The 27,066-nt window shown below is 43.1% G+C and overlaps 1 protein-coding gene across 2 annotated transcripts in view; it reads right to left on the reverse strand.

The window, feature by feature from the left end:
- The window catches only part of PTEN (phosphatase and tensin homolog), an 83,607-nt gene that overhangs the window by 12,583 nt on the left and 43,958 nt on the right, over nt 1-27,066 (reverse strand). The window contains exons 3-7 of one of the 2 annotated variants that reach the window (XM_088444325.1): nt 11,901-11,945; nt 9,353-9,396; nt 8,225-8,460; nt 7,360-7,501; nt 2,254-2,420 (exon numbers count right to left, since the gene is read on the reverse strand). In XM_088444325.1, the coding sequence (XP_088300451.1) occupies nt 2,254-2,420; nt 7,360-7,501; nt 8,225-8,460; nt 9,353-9,396; nt 11,901-11,945 (634 nt within the window). Of the gene's footprint in view, nt 1-2,253; nt 2,421-7,353; nt 7,502-8,224; nt 8,461-9,352; nt 9,397-11,900; nt 11,946-27,066 lie in introns of both variants that reach the window. The other variant, XM_088444324.1, reaches the window with a different exon arrangement.

Genomic DNA, 27,066 nt, shown 5'->3' on the forward strand with positions numbered 1-27,066 from the left:
CTATGTATGACCTGGGCCACGGCACCCGAAAACAGGTAATTTATCTGGGATTTCTTTTTGAGCCTGCTCAGACATGAACAAAATCCTCGTCAAGTGCAACCTGTTGGCTGCCTATGGGGCTAACTGAAAAGCCCCAGGGATCAATTAGCCCGCAGTAAATTACAGCAGCTAATTGAATTCCCCCCCTTAGGGTAGATACCCATTTGCTTTAAAATGCAGTAATAACACACAAGTGCAAAACACTATCAGGACTAAACATGTTAAATAAAAAAAACAATTATTAAGTATTGTAACTATAGAAATATTAATGTCTTTCATTAACATCCTAGTGGGGAAAAAATAAACTTCCAGTAGGTAATTTGGCTTAAACCATGTTTAGACATTAGTTACCTGCCCTTGTGTTGGACAGATGACAATAAATGGTGTGTGTAGGCCAACACTACACAACTAGTTTCCTAGCATTTTATCCCTTAAATGTCTCCTACAATTATTCATCAGTAAGTATCCCAATACTATCAGCTACATTTTTATTAACTTTTGGAGACTCCGTTTTTGTGGATCCATTACAAAACATTTTATACGCAAAGCTTAGCACGTGTGTGTGTGTATATATATCTCTATCTATACATACATATATATATATATATATATATAGTAGACCATGGGACAAATACTTAAAAGGATAACCTCTGTCCTGTTGATATATTTGCCTGGTGAGTGTTCCCTTACAAAAATAAATAAATAAATTTATATATATAATATATATATATATATATATATATATATATATATATATATATATATATATACACACATATATATATATATATATATATACATATACACACACACACACACTGTCTGTACCTATACATGCATGCAGATACATACTCCAGTTCTGCTATTACGGAAAATCAGTATTCCTTTGCCAAAACTACTTGTTTTATTGTTCTTGTTTCTAATATATTATTCCATGTTATCAATTGAGTCATGATTCAATCCAGCTAGGTCCTATTTTTACCCGTTATAACTATCCCCAAGCATTATTCTAGTTTATTTCATTTGAGAGACTGCAAATATTTAATATTTTTATAGAGAAAGTAAATACCCTGCTGTTAGTGGTAACATTGTACTACATAGATGCTACCAATTTGGCACATTAGTGGGGCTGTCAGTTGGAGGCTAACCTTCCTCCACACTCATTCTGTGACCTAGCTACGTAGAGCTAGACTCTGCTCGGTCATAGACCTGCAAGATGCAATCCATGCCTACAGTACTCATTTCCATCTTGACAAAGAAATGTGGGATATTAGTGATGCAAATTGCACATTCTGATCCAGCTGAGTAACTCAACCTGAGAACTGACCCAGGAACAGCTGTGTCAGAGGTGTGCACTGTGTACACCACCAATTGTGGAGCACATAGGCAAAACAGTTTACCGAAAAATACATGGGAACAAATACTCCAAAATAAAAGCACCGAGTATTAATATGGTGGTGATAACATCCCAAGACTACTTACAACTGTACAATATTTGATTAAATTAACAAGTAGAAAGATTACCACAAAGAGGAAGGGTGGGGGGGGGGGGGGGAAGCTATACTTTGTTCTCTTAATCTCTTGTGGTTAAACCATGTACTTGCATTAAACAATGCATGGATTAAAATAGCTAGAAAACCTCACATCTCTGAAACCTTGCTGGGTTTTGCACTAAGTAGCCTCACAACCACAACAGCTATTATATAAAGGCTCTCTCTCCACACCCAAGTCTAGTCACCTCATTCATGTTCACATTTAAGGGTTGGGTATGGGATGCCGCTGGTCAGAATACCGATAACGGCATCCAGACAGTCAGAACCCCGACACCCATAAGGGAACTAAGGTAAGACTAACCCTTACTCCTACCCCTTCCTGGTGCCTAAACCTAACCTTCCCCCTAGTGCCTAACCCTAACGCCCGATACTTACCTTCAGGTTGCCGGCGGTCGGGATTCTGGTACCGGGACCCCGACGCGGTTGGGATTTCGGCACCGGTATTTCAGCCGTTGGCATCCCAATGCCGGGATGCTGACTACATCCCCACACTAATATTGCATAGAGAAGCAATAGATTAAAAATCCACTTAAATCAGCCCCGATCTATAATATTCATCAGAACAAACGTAACAGTTGTCTGGAAAATGTAAACTTTGCCAAGCTCGGAAACCTTGGTTTTACACTTAATATAGCTGCAGCGAGAAGAAAAAGTAACAAACCTTTTTCATCATCTTGTTCTGCTTGTGGAAAAACTCAACCTTTATGTCCCCACAAACAGGAAGAGGCTGCGGGAAATCAAAATACATGTATTTCTCCTCACGTCTTGTGGGTCCTGTGGAGGATGTAAATATCTTAACCTTCAGCTGATAGATGACAAACTGGGGATCTACGGAAGGAAAGAAAATGGCATATCAGGTTTAACAATTCCCAACTTTATGCAATATCAAAAAGTCTACACAAACCAAGGCTCAAAAGATAATTGTGTTATTAATAATTCCCATTCTATAGCACATTGAGTGAACACACTACAACAACAATCACATGAAAAAAGCACTTTGGTTTTAAGGAAAAAGTATAAAATCAATATACTATTTAGCAAAAAATAAAGAAAAACACGCAGGAACCAAAATGTACGCACTACATAGGAGGAAAGTGCAAAATGTACGGTCAGGGTACATAAATTAGGGGCAGAGAAACCATTTGAAAGCCAAATAAATAGTTATTTAAGTGAGAACAATGTATTGTTAAATTAAATATCTATAAATTTTTTAATCTCTCAAGGCAAATGGAAAAAGAAGTGGGAGACGGGGCAATGTATGGAAGCGTGCACTCATCTTTATATCCTTTCCTCAAATGTCACAGAAAATATTTTAGTTTTTGTTCTTTTTAAAAGGAATCTAAAAAGATTTTTATTCTTTCAATTCAAACTAGCCCCTTTTAAGGCTTAATTCTTCCCACGAGCTGCTGTGGCACATTCGGCATGATATTGTGATACACTGGTGGCGAATTACTGCTCTACCACATATAAAGGCATACATAGCTATACACACTTACAAATCGGCTACTCAAATCTGTCTGGCCAGACATCACAACTGGGCGGGCATTTACATTTTCCTTCCCAGTTGTGATGTCAGTGTCGGCGGTCCCTGCATACAGACCGCCTGAATCAGATGTGGACACAATGCCAAGATTTACGCAGCTAAGCAATCAGATGACTGCGCATTGCGCATGTATCACGGTTGCACTGTGCATGTACCAATATCTCCTAACGATGCCGCTAGCAGCGAGAATTACTTTGCAATGTGATTGACATTCAGGGACCATTTGGGGGCGGTTACAGGGAGTGGCGGCAAATATGCTCATATGGGCGTGTATCTGCCTACATATGCAATCCCATACGAGTTCCCTCGGCCATTCTGCGCAACTATAGGGTTAACTCAGTTGATCGATTACCGAAGGATCTGCGACCACGGTGTGTAGCTGAATACTTGCTTGGATCTGTGTTCGTGTCCACATCTGAATAAGGCCCAGTGTATGGGCGGTCGGCGGGACGCCTGTGCACATGCAGATCCACCAATATATCTGCATGATAGATCGGTACAGGGCTGACCAGATGTGCCCCCACTTAAAATAGCAGTTCATTGAACACTGTCCTCTACTGCGAATTCATAATGGATTGCCAGTCTGAAATATAATCACCTATAGATGCAATACCAACATTACTACACCCCATAATGTATAAGGCAAAGGTTCCCAAACATTCCTCAAGGCTACCCAACAGTTCAGGTTTTAGAGAGATCCATGGTTGAGCACAGGTGACTTAATTAGTACCTCAGTCAGTTTCATTTACCCACCTGTGCTCAACCATGGATCACTCTAAAACCTGAACTGTTGGGGAGCCTTTGTGGCCGTGTTTGGGAACCTCGGGTATAAGTGAAAGTGTCCAAGATCCACACAATTCTGGATGAACAGAGACCTGCAGACACCACTGACTTCATCAGCGCAAACGCCTTTAAGTTTGCATGAATAACCTGCTCGGTGCAATGTATCAAAGGTAATTAGACAAAGCATGTTAGCCTCTTTGTCAGGTTTCCTGACACAAGCAGTATATTCAGATGTCTCAAAGGTGCCAGCCCTAGAGAGGTGACACAGGCACTACCTGGCGACTCAAACAGAGGCTCTGCTAATAGCACTGATTCATCTGTAAAAGAAGAGATTTTGGAGGAACATCTTTAATGAGCATCTGTCTTTTACGGGGAGATGGTAATTTTGTGGGTCAACCAAGTATTTCAGAGAACAAAAGCCTATTTTCCCAAGAGCCTCAAAACAAATTTCCACCAGAGTTAAATAGTCAGAATCCACTGGTTCCATATGAAAGAAAGAAAGAAAAAAAAAAAAAAAAAAAGTATTCTCATGATCATTTGGGCCCAGGAAACATAGCAAAGAAAAGGTATCGCTTATGCTGGGCATACACTATACAATGACCTGTCAGATATCGGTCCAATCTGGCTGGTTGGAATGAAAACCTGGTAATGTATGGAAGCAAATTACATTCTACCATATGTTCCCAAACACTGGAATATAGTCAAAGTCGATTGTTCAAATAGGTAAAATTCATCTGATTGAATGAATTTGTCTGAACGACTATTTTTGTCTGTTTTCCAGTGTTTTTGAGCAGATGGTTTAATGTCCTTTGCTCCCATACATTACCAGATTTTCATTCCAACCAGTCAGATTGCACAGATATCTGACAGATAATTGTATAGTGTATGCCCAGCATTAAGCTGCATACACACGTAAAGATTTTCTGTCCAACTAGTTGATTGGTTGGAATGAAAATCTGGTACGGTATGAAAACAAAATGACAATCACCAATTTGCTCCGAAACACCGGAAAATGGACAAAAACTGTTTGAACAAATTGTTTAGATCAAACATTTAATAAACTTGTCTGATGACCAGTTTCATCTGTTTTCTAGCATTTAGGAGCAAATTGCTCATCATTTAGTAGCAAAGTGGCAACAATTTCACTTTAGAAGAGCGCATCAGCTACAACTTTTTTTTTTAGCTGCTGTAACAAATATACAAAAAAAGTTTGTTCTTCAAATTGAATCTCATATACTAATACAAACTGGATAATTAAAATATGCTTCTAGACTCAGACTAAGTCACCACTCAAACTTAATTCAATATCCTTTAAAGCAGATACCAATAACTTTTGGAAATTCAGTGATAACATCAATACATTTCTATGGGGGAATTTAATTAGACACGAAGAGATGTAGCACCGAAGCTATTCTATTGTAAAACTACTTATGTTGGGAGATGCAGTGTACTGCAACTAAAGCAGGTGCTTGGCCTCAGGAGGATGCCAGCAGAAACTTGCTAGTAGCGAGATTACATCATCCCCTCTCTTCATATTGAATTCCTCCCTATGTTTTGCCACATCAAGCCCCTGTATGAAACGTGCCTTCTTACTGTTTTGGGGTGAATATTATCTACAGGATGATTATTTTTTTTTTAAATCTTTTTTTGTCAACATGGAAAACTATGTACTTTACATTTTCTCTCATCTAAAAACTCAAAGCCCGCAAAGCTATTGGCAAAAATTGATTACTTTGTTTTTTACAGTTGTAAAATCTCACTATATAGACTGAATGCATCATTGAGCAGCAGAAGTAGTAACTTAGCACAGGGTTGGGTTAGGTCACACTAATCAGGTACACAAAACCAAAATGCCCAGGATATTCAGAACAGGAAGGGTGGAGGCTACAAACCCACAGCACAAAAAGCCAGAGATTAAAACCACAATGGTGTGCAGAATTGGGACACTACAAAAAGGGCCTAAAGTTCTCAGCCAAACTGAAAAAACAAAACCACAACTTGTAATGTCACACATATTGCAATTGCATAGTGTGCCATATCCACCATGGCTAATGACAGTCTGGCTAGATTTGCAAATTGTATTATGGTTAAAAGAGAAGAAAAAAAAAAAAAAAAAAAAAGGATTGGGGGTGTTGTGGACTACTCTTGTTCAAGTTAAGGTATCATTATCTGGACTAACAAAAAACGAAACACAACAGGTCAAGTACGGTCATATCCACCACGCCTTGGATTTTTTTTCTATTCAAGATCTCCAAACACATTCTTCATACCTATAAAAGATTATGAAGGCTTATTTTACTTTTTAATTAAATACTGCATTCATTGATCTGCAGGAGAAACAGTTTGTCATGGGGCAGGAAAGTGTCTTCCAGAGACACAAAGCCAATAGCGGTGCAGGGGATACCCTGAAAGATCTGCCGACTGATCATCTTTGCGCATTAATGATGCAGAGCTGCGACAGTCTGTATATGAACAGAACTTGGAATAATAATAATTAAAAAAAATGTTGTAGTCTCTACATTGTAGCACTTCGTATACAGATTCAGAGAATCAGTAGCACACAGATATAAAAGTGTTGCATAGCAAATTAATCAGCAGTGTCTGCTGGTGCATACTAGTTGCATAACATTGTGACTTGGATGCATTTTTGGCGAAAAAAAAAGACGCCTGGTACTAGCAGTCTCACAGGACTTGGCGTGCCGAGCAGGGCTTTTTAGTGCGACGGCAGCGAAGATGTATAAGGACACATCAGTAACTGTACTGATCAAACACCCATTAAAAAAACCTCTGAACATTACCTGCAGGTATAACCTCTACGGCCAGGTGCAGGAGCTTTCTGGAGGTGGTCCATATCCACCATTCTGCTTTGAGGCCTCACACCACTTACCACTACAATTACACAAATGCTGAAGTACAATCCATGAGTTACTCCAGCCATCAATCTGGGAGCCAACAAAAAGCCAGCAACACCTGTTTTGTTACGAGTTAATCATTATTTATGTCTTTTCACACATTTTTAAATAGTTAATCCGAATGGTCCATTTCACTAGTCAGCTATAGCCTTAATGTGTGTTTTTTGTTAGGTACCAGGGACAATGTTGGGAGAAAGATAGTTGGTACATTTCATCTTGAAATGCACAGCACTTCTAAAATATAGCTCCCATAAAAGCCAAAATTAAAAATTAGTTATAAAGAGCACAACAAATTCAACATTTCAGTATCATAACACATACTTCTCAAAAGCAGTAAGAAAAAAAAAAAAAAGTACATATAATCTCTAAATCAATAAGTACATATTGTTTTTATTTAGACACCACTACATGTGTTCTAATACCATAAGAGAAAAAAGCAATAATGTAAACATTCAAATATATATTTACATTAAAATTGGTTATCAAATAGACAAACAATGAAAAGAGAAAATTAATTTCTTACACTTACTGCATGTTCCGCCACTGAACATCGGAATCGTTTCAAACATCATCTTATGAAACAACAGTGCCACTGGTCTGTAATCCAAATTATTTTTTAACAAGTAGCTGTAGTAATATACATAGCGCCTTTGGCTGGGAATTGTCACACCCTAAAAATATACAAGGAAAAAAAAAGGTTTGTTAACATTTGCCGTGTATATTGTAGCAGTTTATGTTTCTCAACCTTGCTTAACATTCTTTTTATCTCAAAGAAAAAAATCTAGTTTAACACACCTAAGTACACAAATACAGTTTTTATAAGTCACCTGCAATAGTCACAACAATGGAACTTGGTTATATGCCACAATAAGAAGCACATTTCAGACTTTAAAGTTTGTAGTTTAAAACAAACAGCAAAAAAGCATCTTAAAAACAGTAAAATTCCATGTATTGCGTACAATTTTCTTTGATCTTATTTGTGGCAGCTGCACACATGGAGCAAAAGGCTACCATATAAAAAAATAGTCCTCTTAAAGCTGCATTACTACATAAACCGGTAACAAAAAACTTTGTTCAATGTGTGCAATGGCTGTGGTAGGGGATTGAGAGGGGCAACCAACCCAAAGCCGCAATATTCACATTTGTGGCTGCAACTTCACAGGCAATGCTACCAAACCGCAAGCTAATCACAGAAGTCTGCTCTTCCCCACACCCATTCCTCAGAATGGGTGGAACAGATGGCTTCATTTAGTGCCCATTTCCATTATTTGAAGCATACTATAGAACTCACACCCATACTTTAAGTTATAATTACATGCTATTTATGCTAAATTGTGGCTTCACTTGTGCCCAGCTTCAGCGTAAGCTGGACGGATAGCCACCTGGCTACTAACCTTTTTGTCCCGAGTCCGCACTTCTCCGTAAAAATCTAGTGCTTCTTGTGCCTTCGGAAACTTGCCTCGATGTAACAAATAAGCACAGATCATTACTCCTGTACGTCCTTTGCCAGCTTTACAGTGGATTGCCGCTACATTGTCATTTTCACTTAGCCATTGGTCAAGATCTTCACAAAATGGTTTGATTAGCTCTAACTGTGGTGGATTGTGGTCTTCAAAAGGATACTGTGCAACTGTATGAAAAATTGGTATGGTAAAAGTTAAACTAAAACGAGCAATATAATTATACTAAAATGGACATTTCTACCTTCACCATACACCTAAAGTGTTGGGCTACACAGGCAAATCTGACTTGTGATGACAAATACAGCAGAGGGGGCCAAGATCACGGGATTGCTCTACTAACTTGGCACCGAATGATCTTTACTATACTTGCTGCCACATTTTGCTTTGGATGTTAGGAACTGCGACTCTGGGCCTGATTCAGCAAAGGACGCTAATGTGATCGCAGCTGGAATTTCCAACGAAACGCAGCTGCAAAAATATAGAGTATAGAGACACCCACTGCTAATATACGTCCAACGTCACGTACCTGCCTAAACATTGGTAACATTGATGCAGATCGAACACCCATGCTGCGGTTCTGATCTGTCTCGAAAAATGGAACTCTCCTCACACGCAGAGAGGTCTCATGCTGCGAAAGCAATCGTAATGGCTAACTTATGCAAGCCCACGGACCGGCGTTTAAACGGTCAGACACACCTGTGTACACCTAACCACACCCCCAAACCACGACATTCACCTTGCTATGTGCGTACGTAATTGCAAAGTGATTGCTATACGTGCGCAGTGTGACTTACATGCATGTGCAATAACAAATAATTGCCCAAGCTGTGTAAATCACCCAAGACTACAACATCTGAAGCAGACGCTTTATAGGAATGGGAACACCATTTTGCTTTTGCAGTTTATCATAGTGCTGTGTGTACAAGGCAAAACCTGAACATCTTCATAGTGAATAGAACAATGTTTACAAAAACCATGACAAATTAAATCTGGCCTGTTAAAAAGTACTTGAAAATGCCAATTATACTAGCACTTGAATGAAAAAAAATAATCACTTACCTCTGCAGCTAAATTTGTTGGTATCATAATGTCTTTCAGCACATCTAGAAGATAAAACAGATAGAATTTAGACAAGTATTTACATTACACAGAACGTACTATAAATAACTCATACTACACAAAGAATGGTGAAATTGTAAAATCAATCTATTTAGTAACAGTGGAAAAAAAAAAGGTCTAATTATTTCTAATTCCCATTTGCAGCATGATCTTGTAGAACACATTACTCTGCATTATTTAAAGAGATATGCAATTAAGACCCAAGTCATTGATCTTGGATTGCTCTCAGTGCAAGTGCCTTGTGATGTCATTATTGGCCTGGCTCCTTACTCATTACACTCAAGAGCCTGACTTTGGAAAGCGGCCTATGTGAAGGACATGTCTGCCCATTCTTAAGGTGCGTATCCACTTGCCGATAGAGGAATGACAGTACGATTACAACATTGTAATCGTACAGTCGTTCCTCTTCCCCTGTAGTGCCTACACTGAACGATATGCTGTTCAGTGAAGGCACCCTCCCTCATCCCCAAACATGCCCAATCTAGCAACCCTCTAATGTCCGGACTGCTTAATAGATTGTTGGTGCTACACAAACGAGGGAACGTTTTTATATATTTAAAATCGCACACACTAAACATTGAGTAGCGATCACGGCTTGCAGCAGTTTATATTTGAAATATTATGTTCTTCTAAAATATGGATGCTTCTGTTCTATTGCTGGTCATTTTCTAACGAGACGTGTGTCATAGTTTTAGGACCTTCCATTAAGATTGCTTTGGAAGTCTGTACTTTATTTGCACCAGAAACATTCCCGGCAGATATTGGCAACAATGACAGTGAATTACCAGTTTCTGCCAATTTATTAAACGGCATAAAGCACAGCGCCATCCCAATGCGTCACAGTAGTAAAGTCACGAGCTATAATCAAGAGCAGTGTATTCTGCTTTGTGAATGCTCTGTACAATGAAGTGGCTGCAAAGACAAAGCAACCAGTTTATTTTATATCAATATACCTACCAAAAAATCACACATACTGTATATAGCCAACAGTGATTGTTATTAGTGTTCTAAACACAACAGATATTATTTTACATTTCAAAACTCCTGTTCAGCCTACATTAAAAAAACAAAATCATTCAGGATTTGATTGGGGTATGAGAAAGCCGTACTGCAGTCAGTACAGACAGTGGTGGGTCTTAAACAACTGATAACAGTAGAATACACACCTCTGCAAATCATATACATATAAAAAGTCTTCTAATACAATTGGAATATATGAGATCTTGTAACACGTCAGTAGTTGTCATTTCATTTAAGAGGAAGCAACTTCTCAGCATAGGGGGCCTTTTACTCAAATAAAATAATAAAAAAAAAACGGAAAAAAAAACTCTGCAAAAAAGCATTTTTAAAGCACACCCACTAATAGGAGTCTTACATATTGTTAGTCTTATTCAGCTCTGCAACTTCAAATCTGAATAGCTATGACAGAGTTTGAGACATATTGGGGGCGATTCAATTCACCGGGATGATAAATAGCCCCGGGAAGGAGTTCCCCGAGCTATCCAATTCACTGCGCTGTTAGCCAGACTAAAGGACTTCTTCCTCCTGAGGGTGCGAGCAGAAATCCGACTAAAGTGCCCATTTATGACTGGATCTAAAGGTCATCCACCTTTACCTAGATAAAAATCTACCACTAGGTTCCTATTAGAACTGCTAGTTATTAAATAGGGGTTGTAACATTCACCTCTCTTTAAAGTCAAATGACACTTTGCACAAGAACAGGCAGAAGAGCTTAGAAAGATCATGGCAATAAAGAGCACATATGGCAAACAAAATGGCAGCTGCTCAAATCAATTTGGCGATACTCTTCAGGTGCATGAAAGGGAGGGGTCATACTATTCTTTGCTATACAGCACTTATGATTGTCTATCTACTTTTGTCTAAAGGCAGTGTGTGTATAACATATATATATATATATATATATACATACATACATACACACACACACACATATATATATATATACACACACACACACACACACACACACACACACATACACCCCCCCCCCCCCTATACCTATCCATCTATCACATACAGCTACCTTTTCAGTGGCTGGATTTACATCGTAAGATTTTGGATCACAACCAAGAGGGGAGGTGGAGGTCGCATTCTAAATAAATAGATCCACCTGTGTGATTTCCAGGAGCTCTTTCCAAAAGTTCACAAGTCAAATGTATTGTCCATGCATTCTATTTCTATTCAACACATGGTCACAGGCCATGAAGTGGGCTCCATTCCAAGTCATTTAAAAAGTAGATCAAGTAACATGAACGCCTGCCAAAATTCCATTTAACCTCATCACTCCACCAACACAACTGAGCTAACAGAACTCTATTAGGCTCCTCCAACTAATTGTTTCAGACTTGCAAGTCAGTAAAACAATACCCTTCCACTGTCTATAGAAATAAAAAGCATTCCACTTTCACTCAGTGCTAAAATTTGAACCACAGTGTTTGGATAAGGAGGCATCTTATAATATACTTACAGATTGTAGATCTTGTAATGGTTTTTATGCTTGGAGTCCAAAAACCTTAGAGAAAACAAAAACAAAAAACACATAACTAGATCAGCAAATATCACGTAACGACACTTCTCCTAATTAATAAGATCAAATCTTGTTTTATTACTGTGTTGTTAACATATCAAATAACTGGAGCGTTATACTCGAGTGAGCGCAAGATTAATAAAAGTCACCTGCAGCAGAGGGAGGGAGGTGATGGGGTGCTGTAACACAGTAGACACCCACTGCACAGCCTGCTTCACAGACACAAGGGTTAGTGATGTGTCAGCAAATCAGGTGGCCGCATTCTGTATCAGATCCCTCTTTCAGTGGATTGGGTAATACCTTACTTTTAAAGCACAGCAGCTGTGGATTATCAGTTTAACAATGGCCTATAGATTTTCAGGACCCATCTGAATAATGTGGGGCTTAGTGGTACTTAAGTGTCCGAATGATCGATCTCTCCCCCTCTCGATCTCTCCCCCTCTCTCCACAAGGAGGTGGTTTGCAGGAAGTTAAGGCACACATCCACTGAGAGACATGAAAATGACTATGTCGTAATCGTGAAGGCGTTTGTCAGTCTGTGATGTGCCTACACTGAGCGAGCAGTCGTTCTGTGTAGGCATATCAATCATCTGCAAACATGCTGAACCTGACATTATTGTCAGGTTGTACAACATATTTGCCCGATGATAGATGTCTAAACAACCAGCGGGAGCGCGCATCGCTGGTCGTTTTAGACTTTTTTTAACGAAGTGCAAATGATTATTGAACGATATTGTTCAATATAATAGCCTAGTGGATGTGTGCCTTTACAGTTAGTGGCTAGCCAACTTTTAGTCCAGGATTAGGCAACTTTTGGCACGCCAGCTGGTGTGGAACTACACAAAACATGATAAAACTGCAGCAAGGCATGGTGGGATGTGTAGTTCTATAGCAGTTGGAGCGCTGAAGGTTGCCTACACCTGTTATAGTCAATAATAATACTGTATACTGAATTTCTTGTAAATGATGAGCCTAAGCCATGGCAGGAAAATGCTCCTCACATTATAGAATCCATCAATGTTGGAAACAAGCACTCATTGCTGTAGTTCTCAGCTGATTGCCAAGCACATAGCAAGGAATTAATTCATTTAACCAGATCACATTCCTCTACTACTCCATAGTCCACAGCCTCCTGTGCTCTTAACTACCACTGAACTCACAAGACATTCATTGGCAGAATTGATGAGCGGCTTAAACACCGCAGACTAATATATCCTGTTCTGTGGAATGAAGGCTTTTTTTATATTGTACAGCCTTAAATCATACACTGACATTAGCAGTCAATTGATTCTACAATTGTGCAACTGTTTTTCCATGCACCAAATGAAAACAAAAATATCTAGATTGTGGATTATTTTGTTACTTTTGTCCCCTGTGTTTTTCAGCAGTTTTGCCAAATGCACCCCAAAAATCAACTCTTCCAAGAGCACGGAGGTCTCCTAGCCATAATCATCAGCAACCAGGCAGCCCAGCATCTCTACTATCATGACAGGATGATATTTGCTTAATTAACACTAGCCACATCTGTAGGGAAGACCTTTGCTTACTATCCCTAATATTCCCATGTGTTTCCATTTTTATTGTAGACTATCTACAACATGGATAAAGAAAATAAGACATTCCAGGCACTTTACTGATCAAAGTCAGTGAGTACAAATGTGGTCTATCAAATATATTGCAGCACCAATTAATCAGATTCTTTATGCCTTGGAAGTTTGAGGCAAAATTAACCAGTGTGAAATAGATGACAAGCTACTACCGATCAATATATTGTGGTGCATTAAGTTCCACCTCTATCATACAGAAAATATGAGATATGGTAAGAACTTACCCTTGTTATCTCTATTTCTACGAAGTCCATAGGGTTCCACAGGATACCTTGGGGTATAGGTGTGACGTCAGTCGCAGGGCACCAAAGAGTTAAGCTTTCAGCCTCCCAGGATGCACTAGGTCCCCCTCCTATACCCCGCCCCCGAGCCAAGGCACCTCAGCTAGTTACCAAGCCATATGCCGGAGGAGGAGAAGGAAGAGAGAGAACAAAGATCTGGACACATACAAGAATCACATTCTCACCAGAGGGAGACGGAAAACCGGTGACCAGAGCAAAGCCCATCTGCAGCACAGGTGCGACAGGGCGGGAGTCCTGTGGAACCCTATGGACTTCGTAGAAATAGAGATAACAAGGGTAAGTTCTTACCATATCTCATATTTTCTACTTCAGGGTCCATAGGGTATCCACAGGATACCTTGGGGATGTCCCAAAGCAGTATCCTTTAAGGGTGGGGACGCTCCTGTGCAGAAAGGAGAATCCGCCGCCCGAAGGAAGCATCCTGAGAGGCGAAGGTGTCAAACCTGTAATACCTCACGAAGGTATGGACAGAAGACCACGTAGCAGCCTTGCAGATCTGAACTGCCGAGGCACCACGTCGAGCTGCCCACGAAGGACCCACAGACCTAGTGGAATGAGCCTTCAGAGAAGGAGGGACCGGTAGGCCTTCATGAAGATAAGCTTCAGAAATAGCCATACGGATCCAGGCTGCCAAAGTTTGCTTTGAAGCAGGCCAACCCTTTTTACGGAAGCCAAAGAGGACAAACAAAGCGCCCGACTTCCTAAACGAAGAAGTGCGGTCAACATAAGTCCTTAAGGCCCGCACAACATCCAAAGAGGCCTCACCCACGGAAAGACCCGGTGAGTTAAAGGCCGGAACAACTATTTCCTCGTTAATATGAAACTGGGAAACAACTTTGGGAAGAAACTCGGGCCGAGTGCGGAGCACTGCCCTGTTCCCATAAAAAACCAAGAAAGGGGGTCTACAAGAAAGAGCCCCTAACTCAGAAACACGTCTGGCCGAAGCAATGGCCAGAAGGAAAACAGTCTTAGCTGTTAGCCATTTAAGATCCACTGAGCCCAGTGGTTCAAACGGCGGTCCTTGGAGAGCCCTCAGGACCACAGCCAAATCCCAAGGCGCCACAGGTGGAACAAAGGGCGGCTGAATGCGGAGAACACCCTGCATAAAGGTGCGCACATCCGGGATTGTAGCAATCCTACGGTGAAACCAGACAGATAGGGCCGAAACCTGTACCTTCAAAGAAGCAAGGCGAAGCCCATGATCTAGTCCCGCTTGCAGGAAGGCGAGAATCCGAGACAGACGAAACTCCCGCGGTGCATAACCTCTCGGTCGACACCACTGGAAGAACGTATGCCACACGCGATGGTATATCCTCGCGGAAGACGGTTTCCGAGCTCGTAACATGGTACGCACCACAGAGCTGGAAAACCCACGGGACCTCAGCATGGCCGTCTCAACAGCCACGCCGTCAAAGACAGCCGAGTTAGGTCCGGGTGAAGGCAAGGACCCTGAGACAGAAGGTCCGGTCGTAGCGGCAACCGCAGAGGAATGTCCACGGACAGACCCTGAAGGTCTGAGAACCAGTGCCGTCTGGGCCACGCGGGAGCTATCAACAGGAGCGTCCCTCCTTCCTGTTTGAATTTCCGGATTACCCGTGGAAGAAGGGAGACCGGAGGGAACAGGTATGCGAACCGGAACGTCCACCGGATGGACAGAGCATCCACCAGAGACGCCCCTTCGTCTCTTGTGCGAGACCCGTACACCGGCAACTTGTTGTTGTGCCGGGACGCCATGAGGTCGATTTCTGGAAGACCCCACCTGTCCACCAGTAGTTGAAAAACGTCCGGGTGCAGGGACCATTCCCCCGGATGAACGTCCTGGCGACTTAGAAAGTCCGCCTCCCAATTGAGCACTCCCGGGATGAAAACCGCTGATATGGCCGGAAGATTGCGCTCCGCCCAAACCAGGATCCGAGAGACCTCTACGAGAGCCGCCCGACTGCGAGTTCCTCCTTGCCTGTTTATGTAGGCCACGGTGGTAGCGTTGTCCGACTGGACCTGCACCGGGCGACCCTGGAGAAACCGCTGTGCCTGCTGGAGAGCATTGAAGACCGCACGGAGTTCCAAGATATTTATTGGAAGCTCCGCTTCTGTCGGCGTCCACCTGCCCTGGAACAAGTGTGGACCCGAAACTGCTCCCCAGCCCCGAAGACTGGCGTCCGTTGTCAACAGGACCCAATTTGGAACCCAGAACGGACGTCCCTTGTTGAGGTGGGTCGTCTGTAACCACCACGTAAGGGACAGGCGAACCTCCTGGGTGAGCACAATCGTCTGGGACTTCAGAGACTGAGTCAGCCCGTTCCACTTGGACAGGATCAGGTGCTGCAGAGGTCTGGAGTGAAACTGGGCGTATTCCACCATGTCGAACACCGACACCATGGAGCCCAGTAACCTCATCGCCGAGTGTAAGGACACCCGGCGGCTGTGCAGACAACTGCGCACCCTTGACTGTAAAGCAGAGATCTTGTCCTCCGTCACGAAGATCCTTTGCTGTCCCGAGTCCAATAAGGCTCCAAGATGCAGAATCCTCCGAGACGGGATTAGAGTGGACTTCTGCCAGTTGATTAGCCAGCCGTGCCGTTGCAGCAGTGCAATGGTCAGGTCCAAGTGGCGTAACAGGAGCTCTGGAGATCCTGCCACCAATAACAGGTCGTCCAAATACGGCAACATGCGGACTCCCTGCAGCCGCAGAGAAGCCGCCATGACCGCCATCACCTTGGTGAAAACACGTGGTGCTGTTGCCAGGCCAAAAGGTAACGCCCGAAACTGGAAGTGGTCGCTGCTGATTGCAAACCTGAGGAACTGTTGATGGCGCCAAAGAATAGGGACATGCAGGTAAGCGTCCTGTATGTCCAATGACACCAAGTAGTCCCCAGGTTCCAGCACCAGAATGATGGACCGTAGGGTCTCCATCCGAAACTTCGGGACCCGCAAAGACTTGTTGAGTGCTTTGAGGTTGAGAATCGGACGATATGACCCATTGGGTTTCTGTACCAAAAATAGATTTGAATAGAAACCCTGGCCCCTCTGGGAGAATGGAACCGCCACTATAACTCCAGCCTGGAGCATAGTGTGCAATACCTTCCGCAGCTCCGTAGCCTTGTTCCGGTCTGATGGGAGACCCGTGGTGAAGAAGCGAGCCGGGGGTCTGTGCCGGAAGGAGAGGGCGTATCTGTGGGAAACCACCTCCAGAACCCAAGTGTCTGTCGTAGTAGTCGACCAACACTGGGCGAACTGTAGCAGGCGGCCTCCCACCCTGGGATCCCCCAAAGGGAGGCCCGGACCGTCAGGCCGCAGGCTTGCCATCTGGCTTGGGGGCCGGACGTCTGGTACTCCATGCCTGCTTCCGGGGCTTGACCGATTTCTTAGGGCCAGCCTGTCGAGGAAACGACTGTGGTTTGGGCCTGCCCTGGGCCCTAGATGACCGAAAGGACGATGGTCCCGAACCAGAAGGAGCAGCGGCCGACGGGAGACAGGCAGATTTGGCTGCCGCCAGCGTGGCCACAATCTTATCCAGATCCGGACCGAAGAGAACTTCTCCGGTAAACGGCAACGCTTCCAGACCTTTCTTGGAATCTGCGTCCGCCTTCCAGGATCGCAGCCACAAGGTGCGACGAGCAGCTACCGCTGCTGAAGAAATTCTAGACACCAGAGTACTAATGTCTAGAGCCGCCTCGTTGATGTAGGTGGCCGAATCACGGAGATTGCCAATCAACTCCGCCTGATCGGCCGGACAGTCGGATTCAAAAGAAGCCTCTAATGAATCCGCCCAGCGCTCCATCGCTCTGGCAACCCAGCAAATGGCCATAGCCGGCCGTGCTGCCCCCCCTGCAAGGGAATAAGCGGACTTCAGGCAGATTTCTACCTTGCGGTCCGTAGCATCCTTAAGGGAGGACATGGATGGCATCGGCAATGTGGCACTACGGACAAGACGGGTCACGTGAGAATCCACCTGTGGAGGGGATTCCCACTTCGCAAAATAATTATCCGCGAACGGATAAGCCACCGCCAGGCGTCTCTGCGGCTGGTATCTTTTGCCAGGTTGTTTCCACGCCTCCTCTAAATGGTCCACCAACTGACCCGAAAGAGGAAAGACTGTGGCATCGCCCTTCACATCTTTGAAAAAGGCATACTTAGATTTAGCCGCTGGGGGAACTTCGTCCTCAATCACCAAGGCTGTGCGGACCGCCCGAATAAGTCCAGGAATATATACTTTGGACTTAGCATCAGCGTCCTTAGTATGGAGAGGTTCCTGATCGTAAGGATCTAGAATCTCCCCATCATCAGACGTCCCTTCGTCATCCTCATAAGGAGCGGACAGAGACGCCACCGGCCTTTTATGAGACCGCATCACAGACTCCCCTTGCAACACATCCGACAAGTGCTGTACAGAACTCGTCAGGGAGTTAACCCACGCTGGCTCCTGAGAACCCGGGAGCGGGGAAATAGGGAGACTGTGGGGTACCACCAATTGTCGTGGGAACCCCTGCATGGGTGACGACACCACAGACTGCTGGGACAAACCCATCGGAGTAAATGCGGGCTGCGGAGCTAACTGGCCCACTAAAGCTGTTAACGCCTGAGCGAAACAAGCCCAGGGCGGCTCCTGTACCGGTGCTGTAACCGTAATAGGCCGCGCCATGGACAAACACTGCCGGCAAAGGCCCTCCGCGCTACCCTCCCCCTCCGCTAACGGTACTTTGCACGTGGTACACTGTAGCCGGAGGGGAAAATCACTTTCAGACATGATGGCACCACGTATGTGACCTCTCTCACCAATTAAGTATTAAATAGGCGAGAGACCACCCTGCAGCACCGCACCGCACCGCAAGGGCTTTAGCAGAAAGAACAGGGACAGTAATAAAGCTGACAGTTTAGAGAGAAAAGATTACAGGCAGCAGCGCTAGCACAGTCACATACAATGCAGAAAAATAACAATTCCTGCACTAACAGCGCTGATCACTCAACTACACAGACACAGGGCCTGGTAGGACACAGCGCTGCATACACAGACCTGACCACAGCGGAGGAGAGGTATGCGGGGGGACCCAGACCACGATGCTTCCTTCCAGCGCTTCCAGCAGCGTTCACCATGCGTTCTGGAGAAGATGGCCGCCGAGGAGCAGAGAGGAGGCTGGCCTGGGGGAGGAGCGCTGCCACAGGACCAGTCGGCAGCATGCAGAGAGGGCTGTGTGCAGCGGGGGAGGCGCCGGCTGTGAGACAGGGAAGGCGCGCTCCCCTGGCATGCATTTAACCCCTGGGACGCCGCAGCGCTACCGCTCTGCTGCGGTCCGCTGTCCCAGGGGGTAGTGGAAGCGCAGGTTGGTCGCCTGGCTCCACGCTGCAGCCAGTCCCCAGGGAGCCCCCTGCCTGGGGACTTAGGACCATGTGATCAGCGGGGACCCACCGCGGGACCCCGCTGCTTACCTCTGTCCCCCTTGAATCCGGCCATGGTCCGGAGCATCTGGGGTCACCGCTAGCTGTGACCCCAGACGCCCACCAGCATCCCCGGATCAGTACCGGCGTTCTGGTACCGGCGGGGTGTAGGGAAGACAGCATGGACGTCAGGACTGACTGTCCATGCTGTTCATCCAGTTGTGCAGCCACAGCTGCATGAAGAATAAGCTTCAGGGGCTCTTCTAGCCCCCACTCCAACAGGTGCACCCGACTCCGGCCGGGCACCAAACTAAACTGAGGTGCCTTGGCTCGGGGGCGGGGTATAGGAGGGGGACCTAGTGCATCCTGGGAGGCTGAAAGCTTAACTCTTTGGTGCCCTGCGACTGACGTCACACCTATACCCCAAGGTATCCTGTGGATACCCTATGGACCCTGAAGTAGAAATATACATCATCTATGTAGTGATGATTCACAAAGTTTAGTGCCAGTAGATTGATGCAGCTCTGTAATTAGAAGATAGTATTGTAAAACACCTATGTGATGTGGTGCCTAAAAGATTTGCCAATTTAAATGTGCATTTTACTACAATCATCTCCCAATAGTGGTAAGTTGGTGGGCATTCCAGCACAGCCTTGTAGCAGCTCTAAAGCTATCAAAGCTGCAGTGTTCATTTTCTACAGGGCTACATATTAAAGACTACACTTGTTATTTTAAAGATACTTTAATCAACATTTCAGTTCTATTTTCTCACAGACAAAAAGTGAAAAACCCAGCATTTACACAGCATTGATGCATAGGTTTTTTTGCCACTCCCAGCCTGTACTCCCCTTCACATAGAAAGCAAATTGCTAGGACAAGCATTTGGACCCGGTAATTTGCGGATCAACACAGGTATTTACAGGTGTGTAAAGGGTCAACCGGATCGCAATTCCCGGGACTTCGACCCTGGTAAAAAGAAGGGTTGAAGACCCAGGAATTACAATCTGGGTTGACCCTTTCACACAGAAAAAAGGGCCCTTAACAGATCCAAATGCTTCGCCTGGCAATTTGCTTTTCTGTGTGAAAGGGGTATTACAAACCTTTTCTAACCATACCCAATTGTGTGCTTTGCTATTTAAAATAGTTGTAATCAGAACTGAATAATGGGTCCTTATACACAGTCACTCACAAAACGACATTGTACTTATTATCTCTAGAAATGGGTGAGGGGGGTCTTTGATCTCCAAATCGATATGCATTTTTCCACTCCAGTGCTCCCTTCACCCCCCATCTGTTACTAACTTCCTGTTAGGCTTCATGGCCATATAGCCTGCAGGAACTGCCTTTCCAGGGAGCCTATTGCTTCATCCGAAGGCGACAGACAGCCCAGGGTCTTTAGCCTTTCACCTAATAAAATTGTTCCTTAGCTACGGTACTACTTAAATTAAATGCTCAGGTATTTATATGGAGCTTACTTAATACTGTAGCGCAGTGATTCCCAACCACGGTCCTCAAGGCACACTAACAGTCCTGGTTTTAGTGATATCCATGCTTAAGCACAGATGGTTAAATCAAAATAACTGAGATACTAATTAAGTCACCTGTGCCCATCTATGGCTAGCCTTAAAACCTGGACTGTTAATGTGCCTTGAGGACTGTGGTTGGGAACCCCTGCTGTAGCGTGTGAAACTATAACTGCTACAACTAAAATACAAATCACATTCAGAATATTCACAGGTAAGTAAATATCCCAAATCTTTACAGACTTTGGGATATTTTACATTTAAAACAAGAACAGTTTAAATATATTGGAACCCTGTGCAAGCAATTGCTCTAGTATCAGCCATTTCACAAGAGAAGAGCGACTGCAGTGTCCCTCGGTTCAGTAAAAGCTACCCATACCACATTTCCTTAAATTGGTAATCCCTGGTTTAAACCATTATAGGACCCACACATCTGCAAATAATTGGGGCCATTGCCAGTTTTGCAGATGACTGGGTTGGAGAGGAATGTGAAAATCCAACATGTTGTACAATAGATTCCCCAATTCCAACCCAAAAATTATCAGCACCTGCGAATCAGGGATTTAAAACATGTTGTATTTTACCGATTTTCATTGATTTATAGTTATGTTTGACTTGCTTGAGTGCAGATTCTGTCAAATTTAGTTAGGGCATTCCTGCCAGTATAAATACATTCCTCATGCACCTATATCTACTTACACTGACACTTTTTGCATGGTCTTGAATATGCTTTTAATGAATACCACTTCACATACTGGAAATTACATTTGTACCCGTTTCTGACATTGTATGTTTGTCTGTTTTACTGTATGGAACAAGGCGGTGCTTCGCTAATAATCTAAATATTGGAAATGTTAAAGGACTGAATATGGCAGAAAATCAACCAACGAATTCAATACACCAAAAGTAATAAAAGAATCATTCTTTATACAAATTGTACTAGAAAATTAACCTAGTTACAATACATCATATACTAAAAAGTTACAATTCTTCTGCAGAAGTCTACACAGACTAATCTAATATACATATATAAAACCTCTTAATATGCATCAAATGATGTGTCCACATAAATAGTTGTAATAAAGACTACATAAAGCTGTCTTGTTGAATGACAAAGATCTCACTGGATTGTAATCCACAAAGATATAAATGCATACTCGTGTCCACAATTAACACTTGGAAGACTGAAGCCTTGATTAGGTCTCCATATAAAGGTAAGTGCTGCTGATGTAATGAAATCCAAGTCTTATACAATCACTTAGCTCCGTATAGCATGGCTAAAGTCCCCGTCTATCCATGTAGCCCGCTGAGCTGATGACCTCCAGGTCTTTTAAAACTGCCGCTTCTATTCTCCGTATTTTATATAGCAGGTGCCGTGAACCCCAAAACAACCTGGAGGTCATCCGCGCAGCAGGCTACCTGAATAGACTGGGGCTTTGGGCGTGCTATACGGAGCCAAGTGCGTGCTGTATAAGACTTGGATTTCCTTACATCAGCAGCACTTAAGCTGCCCCATCCACTACTAGATGCGGGGACGACGGCACGATTATGACGCCGTCGTCTCCCACGGGGTGAAGTGCATACACTGAATGTTCAGTGTATGCAGATCAATTATCCCGAACATGGCAACCTAACGGCAGTCATGTTCGTGCGATGATTGATGTTAAAAACGACCAGCAGGCGCGCGCATCGTTGGTTGTTTTTAACATTATACTGCCTGATTTGCCGGCGATTACCAAGCGATTGAGCGATGACGGTCGTTAATGCTCAATCGCTAGGTTTAATCGCCTAGTGGATGGGCAGCATTACCTTTATATGGAGACCTAATCAAGGCTTCAGTCTTCCAAGTGTTAATTGTGGACACAAGAGTAACCATTTATATTTATAACTTTGTGGATTACAATCCGGTGAGATCTTTAAGTCATTCAACAAGACAGCTTTATGTAGTCTTTATTAGTTATTTATGTGTACACATCATTTGATGCATATTAAGAGGTTTTATATATGTATATTAGATTAGTCTGTGTAGACTTCTGCAGAAGAATTGTAACACGGTCAATTTTCTAGTACAATTTGTATAAAGAATGATGATTCTTTTATAACTTTTGGTGTCTTGAATTAGTTGGTTGATTTTCTGCCATATTTAGTCCTTTAACATTTCCAATATTTAGATTACAAGCGCAACATCGCCTTGTTCCATTTCTGTCTGATCACCCCTCGGTGGTCTGAATTGGGTGTACACAGACCCATAGGTGTGTGCAGCTGTTTTTTTGGTTAATCATAATTAGCTTACCAGCGCCAGTCTGATCATTTTTTGTGTTTTACTGTATGCTTTCTAAAGGCGCATATCCACTACACGATTAAATGAACGATGACATAGTTATCGCGCAGTAATTATGCCGGCAACGACCAGCGATGCGCGCAGTCGTTGTCGGCATCTGTCATTGCCTGAACAAACAGGCCAACCTGACGAGATTGTCGGGTTGTGTATGTTCGGGGATGAGGGAGGGTGCCTGCACTGAATGACATATCGTTCAGTGTAGGCACATTATTCACTGCACAATATAAGGGACGATTGAATGATAATGTCGTTATTGTTCTTTCATCGTGTAGTGGATATGCACCTTAAGAGAAGATTAAAAACAAAAAAGTCAAACCATGAGGGGAGGTGGTCAAGCCACAACTTTGTAGGAACGCTCTGTTGTGGTGACCCTGCCAAACTATAGAGCCAAATACATACATAATGTTACTGACAGAAAGCTTGCAGAGCCACACTGATGTGGCTGACCAGGCTTAAAACTGACTCGTATGTTAATACCCCAGCACTATATTAAGATGGGGCAAAGGAATCTTGTGCGTGTTTAGGGTCTCAAATCAGCAAAAGGAATATAAGTACAAAATAAAAACAAATTTTGCTCAAACACAATGTACACTTTTTTTTTTTTAACTTTACAAACAATGATCCAGGTCGCTGACCAAAGCATAGTTTTGCTCATCTTATAACATGGCAATACAGTGGGTATTTCAGACTAAAGTACTAGTATAAGACTGGAGTAAACGCAATAACCTGATTGTTGCAGGCAGACATGAGATTTTAATGATTTAACCTCGAGATTTAAAGCGCAAATTTTTAAATTGCCACTTGAACTCCACTAATAAATTGACAAAATCTGTCTGCTAGACACTAGGCTGTTACATTTACCCCTATAAATGCATTTATGTAGAGGTTGTGGATTGGCTATTGGAGGTACTTATGAAAACGAAAGGAAAAAATTTTTTTTTTTTTTTATTTAAGGGAAACCTTATATAGTTCCAAACATTGCAGGAAAGAACCAATATCTGGGTTTTTTTTTTTTTTTTAACCTGAAAAGGAAAGAGAAATTAGTTTTAGCAGTGACACAGAAGTTCCTCATTCTTGCTAGGGAACATAAGTACACCACATAATCACTGCATTATACAAATTCTTATCTCTGTTGTATGGGTGATCCCTGTGTAACAGTATTCACAGTATGTTCCACCTTTATTTGGCATTGTACAGACTGGCTCACAGCCAAACCCCTATTCTATTAAGTCTGTAAGATGAGGAGACAATTGCCAGTACTGTGTGGATGAGGACTCATAGCGTGCATGCTATGAAGGTGGTTCCAGTTTCAGATCTCAGGGGCCTAACAAAGCGACAATAACCCAACTGAAGAAGTCTTTTCAAGGCTTTAAAACGTTAGACAATCAAAAATGTTACGTTAGAAATCTAAACATACGTCATAGTAAGTGTCATGCATGCAATTTTTAATTTATTTTTGACCACCCAGAAAATTTACTGCCTCTATTAAAAGGAACGATACATACAGCATAGAAACGGGGGACAAGGACATAATTCGCACTGGGGTGATCTATAGACCACCTGGACAGGGACTTATTGCAGGACATTACTAGAAGGGCTTTGAAAAGAGATCATAATCACGAGAGATTTTAATTTACCTGATATAAAACTGGGAGCTGTAATGGTTCGCATTGTCCCGGTCCTGCGGAACCGACCCCCCAGAATCGCCAAACTGAGAATCGCCGCCCATGACTTTTACAGGTTACCTCAGCATGTGTGGTTAAATAAAACTGGTAACTGCCACCAGCAGAAGAAAACTAATGCTAAAAGCATAAGGTGGGCTTCTGCTCCCACCTACATACACAATTATCAATACTTAGAAAATAGGTAACATGAGCCATAGGAGGCCTTGGGTTATAAAAAAAAAAAACAGATCCAGAACTAGAATGTTTAAAGTTACAAGGATATTAATGTTAAAAAGGATTCACATAAATTACTCACAAGTTCAGAAATAAAATAAAAGGGAACAAACAAACAAACCACGTCGACGTAAGTGGTTCTGGGATGGGACCGTCCCACTGGCGAATTCTGGATCATCTGTACCATTCGATAGCCCCATGCAGAATGAACACAGACTGTGTAATGGTTCGATTCCTACCACGGCCCCAACTGTGAGGAGTTTGTATGTTCTACCTGTGTTTGTGTGGGTTTCCTCTGGGTACCCAGATTTCCTCCCACACTCCAAAAATATACTGGTAGGTTAACTGGCTCCCAACAAAATGAAGCCTCGTGTGTATGTGTGAGCAAGTGATAGGGAACATAGATTGCAAGCTCCACTGGGGCAGGGACTGATGTGAATGGCCAAATATTCTCTGTAAAGCGCTGCAGAATGTGTGTGTGCTATATAAATAACTGGTAATAATAATGGTAATAGGTGTCTGCTGCAAGTTCCTCTACAAGTACCAACTTTCTAAGTCCCTTCAGGGAGCATCTCTCAAACAATTGGTGAAAAATGCTATTCTGGACTTGATTCTCACAAAATTGTGACAGAATATCGGATGTAAATGTGGATGAGAACCTAGGATCCAGTGATCACCAAGCAGTATGGTTTAGTATAAAGTATAGGGAGGGGCTCTAGACTGCACACCCCCTAATAGTAATGAAAGGTGCCATCATGCTGAGATTTTACACAAAACACAGAGTTGCAGATGCACTATGCGATCATTACTGTTCACATTTAAATTTTACACAATGTTTTTTGTGTATGTTACTTTAAAATCTCAGCATGATGGCACCTTTCATTACTATTAGGGTGTGCAGTCTAGAGCCCCTCCCTATACTCTATATTGTATGTATTTATACACACATCTGAAGCCTGAGATTGCTCCAGTCTACATTTGCACCCCTCACCCCACCCCCTCATATGTTTTTAAGCAGGGACCTAGCATTTGACTGCACCAGGCAACAGGCATAATCTAAAGCAAGTACTATTTCTATTGTTAGTGTCAGTTTATTTGGGGTGAGCGTTTGAGCGTGGGGCCCCCCCTGAGCTGTTCTGGCTGGACCTCTTCAGGGCATCACCACTTAATACACTTAGTATATCACCTTCATGTTTGTTTATTATTCATGTATTTTTTCACACATTTTACCTTTATTATTTTAACACTTATTAGCAACTTTTAAACACCTGATACTTTAACACTTCACTGTCACCCATTTTTTCATGTGATGCCCTGGGGAGAGGTCTTTGGCTGGGCTGTCTTTTGGGGTGCCCTGCATCCCAGATGTGAACCCCAGAGTGTTAAGGTGCCTAAACACATAGCGATATTTTACCCAATCTGGCCGATTCCGACGCATCGGAACGTCAGATCGTGTAAAATATGTCCTAATCATGATGCGGATGCGCCTCCCCGCTGGTCGCACATCGCATCTTCAGATCTGCCGTGCTGTAGGGCAGATCTGACAATCTGGGGCACGATGCACAAAAAAAAATATGTACGATGGATCGTTTGTACAAACACCAAATCGTGTGCCAAATCATGAGCAGGACTGCCGGCGAGCTGCCGGGGGAGTTTTAAGGGAAATCCTACACATCGTCAAATCGTGAGCACATCGCTATGTGTGTAGGCACCTCAGGGACCTGCTCAATGAGGTGACCTTGACGCTGGTGGGCAGGCCCGTCTCATTGGCCACTGATATGCTAACTACCTCTAAAATTATATTTAATAAATTTAAATGTGAACAGTAATGATCGCATAGTGCATCTGCAACTCTTTTTTGTGGTTTAGTATAAAGACAGGGTCCAATTCATGCCATACAAAAACAAAAGTGTATGCTCCCAATTGTTATTATGTATATCTGTTTATACTGTTACTCGTTTTACCCTCTCTTGCATTTTTGTTGTGTGGTGCTGCATAAATTTGTGGTGCATTATAAATAAAAGCTAATAAAAATAAATATTGCCTATAATAGTATATT

The sequence above is a fragment of the Taudactylus pleione genome, unplaced genomic scaffold (genome assembly GCF_031769625.1).
Source record: "Taudactylus pleione unplaced genomic scaffold, aTauple2 ptg000354l, whole genome shotgun sequence".
Lineage (NCBI taxonomy): Eukaryota > Metazoa > Chordata > Amphibia > Anura > Myobatrachidae > Taudactylus > Taudactylus pleione.